Source organism: Aquarana catesbeiana, linkage group LG10, assembly GCF_042186555.1.
Source record: "Aquarana catesbeiana isolate 2022-GZ linkage group LG10, ASM4218655v1, whole genome shotgun sequence".
NCBI lineage: Eukaryota > Metazoa > Chordata > Amphibia > Anura > Ranidae > Aquarana > Aquarana catesbeiana.
In genome coordinates this window covers 13,383,917-13,390,704 of record NC_133333.1, presented here as the reverse complement: position 1 = coordinate 13,390,704, position 6,788 = coordinate 13,383,917, and the positions used below count along the sequence as shown (strand labels likewise).

General features: G+C 44.0%; 1 protein-coding gene across 1 annotated transcript in view; it reads right to left on the bottom strand.

The window, feature by feature from the left end:
• Positions 1-5,924: 5,924 nt before the first annotated feature.
• TRNAU1AP (tRNA selenocysteine 1 associated protein 1) overlaps positions 5,925-6,788 on the bottom strand; it is a gene marked incomplete in the record, with an annotated part of 12,523 nt that continues 11,659 nt past the window's right edge. The window contains 1 exon segment of the mRNA XM_073601658.1: positions 5,925-6,224. Within this exon segment, the coding sequence (XP_073457759.1) occupies positions 6,088-6,224 (137 nt within the window).

Genomic DNA, 6,788 nt, shown 5'->3' with positions numbered 1-6,788 from the left:
GGGAACTTTATTATTTGTTTTAAATGTATTATGTTTCTTATTATTAATACATATTATTTATGTTAATAACTGAACCATGATTTATTTAACATTAAGTCTTATTGTTATTGTATTTAATTTTTTTAGTACAGTTTATTTTATATTCAAAATATAAATATTAGATATTCATTTTATTTATATTAATCATTTAAAAAAAAACTAGGGGGAGGGTGAGAACCTTTGGTTTCATTCCTTCTTCAATGCATCCTTCTATGTGTCCTGGTGATTATTATTATTATTATTATTCATGAAATAAAAATATTATAGCTGACACCAGAACAGGAACTTTAGGAAGATCCCCCCCCCCCACTTCCTGTTGTGTCACCAGGACAGGATGTGATGGGAGATTTTCCCAAAGGTACAAGAGAGCAGGAAACACAAATGATAGGGGATATAACGCCATGTGGTGGTCAACCTACAATGGACCTCAAACGTGGCCCCTGACATCACCAAAGGGCCACACATAGATTTCAGTGAATTAAAAATTTATGAAAGCTGTCAGAGACTGCAGACATGATACAAGAGATGGTCAGAGCCCCATCATTGGTGTCGGTGGGAGGAATGGAGCCCCATCATTGGTGTCATTGAGAAGAATAGTGCCCCATCATTGGTATCAGTGGGAGGAATAGTGCCCCATCATTGGTGTCAGTGGGAGGAATAGTGCCCCATCATTGGTGTCAGTGGGAGGAATAGTGTCCCATCATTGGTGTCAGTGGGAGGAATAGTGCCCCATCATTGGTGTCAGTGGGAGGAATGGAGCCCCATCATTGGTGTCATTGAGAGGAATAGTGCCCCATCAATGGTATCAGTGGGAGGAATAGTGCCCCATCATTGGTATCAATGGGAGGAATAGTGCCCCATCATTGGTGTCAGTGGGAAGAATGGTGCCCCATCATTGGTGTCAGTGGGAGGAATAGTGCCCCATCATTGGTGTCAGTGGGAGGAAAAGTGCCCCATCATTGGTGTCAGTGGGAGGGATAGTGCCCCATCATTGGTGTCAGTGGGAAGAATAGTGCCCCATCATTGGTGTCAGTGGGAGGAATAGTGCCCCATCATTGGTATCAGTGGGAGGAATAGTGCCCCATCATTGGTGTCAGTGGGAGGAATAGTGTCCCATCATTGGTGTCAGTGGGAGGAATAGTGTCCCATCATTGGTGTCAGTGGGAGGAATAGTGCCCCATCATTGGTGTCCATTGGAGATATAAGTGCACAGAGGATCAGATAAAAGTCGCATTCGGCCCCCATGTCACAATTTGGAGACCACCACTCTAGAGCACTGGTTGTTGTCAACCTATAAACTAAAGGGGGCCTCAAATGTGGCCCCTGATATCACCAAAGGGCCGCACATAATGTTCAGTATAAGTAATGCTGGAGAGGACAGGTCAGAGTCTGCAGAGCTGATAGAGGAGATGAGGGTCAGAGAGTGAGGACAGGATACAATGTTGGTGGGAAGATGCTGCAGAGCTGATAGAGGAGATGAGGGTCAGAGAGTGAGGACAGGATACAATGTTGGTGGGAAGATGCTGCAGAAGACAATACGGATCTGGGAAGATGCTACATGAGGCTGATAGAGATCAACGTTCCCAATACAGACTGCTGAGGTCTGAGGGACGCACATCATATACCAGGCACAGGGTTTGGCACCAGGGCTCTAGGATGTCTACTTTCAGAAAATATTTAAAGTTTGGGGGGTTTTAACTAATCTTCAGGCCTAAAATGATTTTTTTTGAAACATGCAAAAAATTGGAAAAGGGTTAAAACCGGAATTAGAGAGATCCAGTGTAACACCCAGCCCCCCAGGGAGGACATGCCTGCTGGTGATGAAAGGGTTACCGGATTAGAATGTATGTAGATGGCGGAGTGGTGGGCGGTAATAGCCGACATCGTACCGTTCCATCCGCCGCTGTTATGACAGGACGTCACATATAAATACAGACCACCGACACCATCCAGGGAATATACAGAGCCATCCACCGGGTGGGAAATAATTGTACTGTGTGGAATCAGCCAACCGAAAACCAGTGACGTTCCTACCGGTGACAGCCGGCTACGGCCCGGCGTCTTATGTGACTCCCCACCCCGCCTACACCGGAGAGCGGCTACAGGATCTTCCTCAGCTCAAGTTCTCTCAACACGAAGAGCTAAAAAGAAAGCGGGTAGGCTGGTGTGGGCCAGCGACCGGGGTGTCTCTGGGTACTTTCACCTTCTCGCCACCGCAACACGGCGGGTGGGCCTCAACGTTCAACCGCCGATATGTGTGTGTAAATGTACAGTGCTTTGAAAAAGTATTCATACCCCTGGAAATTTTCCACGTTTTACAACCAAAAACATAAATGTATTTTTATTGGGATTTTATGTGATGGACCAACACAAAGTGGCACATAATTGCCTTCATTCTTGGTGGCGTAGATACAACAAGGTGTTGGAAACGTTCCTCAGAGATTTTGCTCCATAGTGACATGATATCATCACACAGTTGCTGGGGATTTGTCGGCTGCACATCCATGATGCCAATCATCTCCCGTTCCACCACATCCCAAAGGTGCTCTATTGGATGAGATCTGGTGAGTGTCGAGGACATTGGAGTACAGGGACCTCATTGTCCAGTGGTGAGATGATTGGAGCTTTGTGACATGGTGACATTATCCTGCTGGAAGGAGCCATCAGAAGATGGGGACACTGTAGTCATAAAGGGATGGACATGGTCAGCAACAATACTCAGGGGGGCCGTGGTGTAAAAAAAATTCTCAATTGGTACTAAGGAGTCCAAAGTGTGCCAAGAAAATATCCTCCCCCACCATTACACCCCCACCACCAGCCTGAACCGGTGATACCCCATCCCCCACACCATGACACCCCCACCACCAGTCTGAACCAGTGATACCCCATCCCCCACACCATGACACCCCCACCACCAGCCTGAACCAGTGATACCCCATCCCCCACACCATGACACCCCCACCACCAGCCTGAACCAGTGATACCCCATCCCCCACACCATGACACCCCCACCACCAGCCTGAACCAGTGATACCCCATCCCCCACACCATGACACCCCCACCACCAGCCTGAACCAGTGATACCCCATCCCCCACACCATGACACCCCCACCACCAGTCTGAACCAGTGATACCCCATCCCCCACACCATGACACCCCCACCACCAGCCTGAACCAGTGATACCCCATCCCCCACACCATTACACCCCCCACCACCAGCCTGAACCGGTGATACAAGGCAGGATGGATCCATGCGCCAAATTCTGACCCCACCATCTGAATGTCGGAGCTGAAATCCAGACTTATCAGACCAGGCAACGTTTTTCCAATCTTCTATTGTCCAATTTTGGTGACCCTGTGACAATTGTATCCTCAGTTTCCTGTTCTGAGCTGACAGGAGTGGCACCCGGTGTGGACTTCTGCTGCTGTAGCCCATCTGCTTCAAGGTTGGATGTGTTGTGCGTTCAGAGATGGTATTCTGCATTCCTTGGATGTAACGAGTGGTTATTTGAGTTACTTTTGTCTTTCTATCATCTGGAACCAGTCTGCCCATTCTCCTCTGACCTCAACTAGGCATTTTCCTCCACACAACTGCCGCTCACTGGATATTTTCTCTTTTTTCGCACCATTCTCTGTAATCTCGAGAGATGGTTGTGAGTGAAAATCCCAGAAATACTCAGACCAGCCCGTCTCCCACCAACAACCCATGCCACGTTCAAAGTCACTTAAAGCGGGGGTCCACCTATCTATCGTTTTTTTTTTTTTTTTTTTTTTTGGAGTTCATTCACAAACTTTTCTTCTCATGATTATCTACTCACATGTTCTGTGTAATATGTCCGCCTGTGTCCGATTTTGTTGTAAAGAATAACTTATAAAATTCACTGCAGGCGGTTTCCATCTTCATTGTGGGCATTTGAAGCCCACAAGCATGTATTTCCTGGATGCGGTGAATGTTGTGCTCCCAGCATTCACCGAGATGTTGTGATGACGCTGTTGCACAATGCATGCTGGGAAGCCTGAGACTAGCTCCCAGGGGACTGTGGGAGGTCTGGGAGAGGCTAGAAACACGCCTACTCCCACGGGAGGAAAACCAGGAAGTGCTAAAGAAGATTAGAAAAAAAAAAAAAGGTAATTACGGCGATTTAAATTTTTTTTACACAGCATGTCAGCATCTAGGCAAGGAAGAGAATGCATAGAGATAACGTTCAAAATTTGGGTGGAACCCCGCTTTAAATCCCCTTTCTTCCCCATTCTGATGCTCAGTTTGAACTTTAGCAAGTTGTCTTCCCCGCATCTAGATGTCTAAATGCATCGAGTTGCTGCCCTGTGATTGGCTGATTAGCAATTTGTGTTACCCCAAGAAATTGAAGAGGTGTACCTAATAAAGTGGCCGGTGAGTGTATATCAAATATCAGCAGCAGTGGGGAATCTTACCACTCTCATAGATACCACAGCAGCCCATAATGGATGTGGATCTGACAAGCCAACTGTCAGGTGGAAGTGAACAGTTGGCTGCACAAGTTTCCCGTCCCACCTACAGGCCTGGCCCCCCCCCCCAATGGCGGATGTCGCTGGGTAGAGGGGAGGGAGATGCTTGATACATTGTTGTAATACCTTCAGAGAACATACAAATTCTGAACTATCAATTTATTTTCCAGGGTCTCCACTTTCAGAAAATATATAATGCTTGGGGGGGGGGGGGTTTAACTAATCTTCAGGCCTAAAATTTTTTTTTTTTTTTAAATGTGTCCAAAAAAAAAAACACAAAAAACGACTGGCCCAGAAAAGATTAATGAGGAACTTCACCTCCCTTCCCACTTTTTTTTTTTTTTCTCTTTTGTTGACCCCCCCCTCTTACCTTGTACCTGGGTTAGCCTCAAACCACATACCCTGTTTCTCCGAAAATAAGACCTAGCGTGATTGTCAGTGATGGCTGCAATATAAGCCCCACCCCCAAATAAGCCCTACCCTGAAAATAAGACCTACAAGGACTTTAACTAGGGCTTATTTGGGGGGGTAGGGCTTATATTGCAGCCATCACCGACAATCACGCTAGGTCTTATTTTCTTATTTTTGGGGGAAAAAGGGTACTTCTACATCCAGCGAATCCAATGCAATCCGCTGATCAGCCACCACACGCTTGGATTCACACCGCCATCTTCTTTAATTACGGCATCAGGGGGCAGCTTGTCTATTCCAGGTTCTTGAAGCCCCTGCCGAGTGATGCGCATGCATGTAAAGTACACGAAGGTCTACTAAGAGGCACGATATTAGTATCCCCCAGGAGGCTGCAGGGCTAGGCAACAATCCAGGAATTATCGGTAGGGGTCAAGAAAAAAAAAAGGAATAAAAAAAAAATAAATGTCAAAACTGTAATGCCTCGTACACACGATCGGATTGTTGACCAGGAGGAGGAGGATTTCTTGGACCAAAAATTAGTTGCTTTATTAATCGTGACCAATTATGTCATATGCCTTTGCTGCGGGAGCTCCAGGAGAATAATCCGGATGATTTTCGGAATTATCTCCAGATGACCCCTTCAAAGGCTTTTCTTTTTTCTAGTGATATCTATATTATATATATATTATCTTCTTGCAGCCTTGTCCTCACCCCTTTGTGTAATTAAAAAAAAAAAAAAAAAAAAGGGGTGAGGACAAGGCTGCAAGAAGATTATATATATATATATATATATATATATATATATATATATATATATATATATATATATATATATATATATATATATATATATATATATATATATATATATATATATATATTTCACAAATTACCTTTCTTGCAGCCTTGTCCTCACCCCCCCCTTTTTTTTTTTTTTTTTTTACAGAAATTACAACTAACAGTTACAGAAATTTATAACTGCAAAATGAAAAAAAAAAAAATCTATTTTATTACGTTAAAAACAAAATGTGTACAAATGTTGCATCTTATATACACAGCATATTTGAACAAAATGAACTTTGCCTTATAGAGGATAAAATGCAGAGTACAGTCACAGGACAAGGGGGGGGCGGCGGATATGGAGGTCGGTCACACTTCCGAGGGGATCTTGGAGGTGACGGTGTCCAGCGGCTGCCAGTGGCTGTCCATTAAAGCCTCGTACAGCTCCTCACTCTGTGCCATGAACTCGTTGTTGGCCTCGTTCACATCCAGCTGGGGGATGGGATCTGGGGAGGGGGGAGGATAAAACAAGAGGACGTTTGTGATCGGGTCATCTCACTTTAGAAAGTTACAGTAAAGCTTTTGTTTCTAGGAATGGTGTGGTGTCCGCTGTGTCTCACTCATTTAAATAAAAATCAAAGACATAGAATAACTATTAAAAAACAAAAAAAAAAACAATAACAAAAAAAAAAACAAAAAACACACACACACACACAACCCTGTATATACACATATCAACCGGATTATAGCAAACATCTAATTGGCGAATATACAATCAATTTTATGTTTATAAATAAATCTAATGTGACTTTACAAGCTCTCAAACATATTATACTGGTAAAAGGAAACTATACAAAGTTAAAATAACAACAAGGGCAGAAGATTTAATAGATAGAAAGACGAAAAAAATTACTGAAGATCCGATTTAAGAAATAAACTTTTAAAGTCCAACTGAACTTTACGTTTAAAATCAGCTAAATGCATCCCAGGTGCATCCAAACAAATGGTGTACAAAGTCTTACTATTTGTTTTCTTGAGAAAGCAGCCACAGATTGAATAGAAAAGCCCCC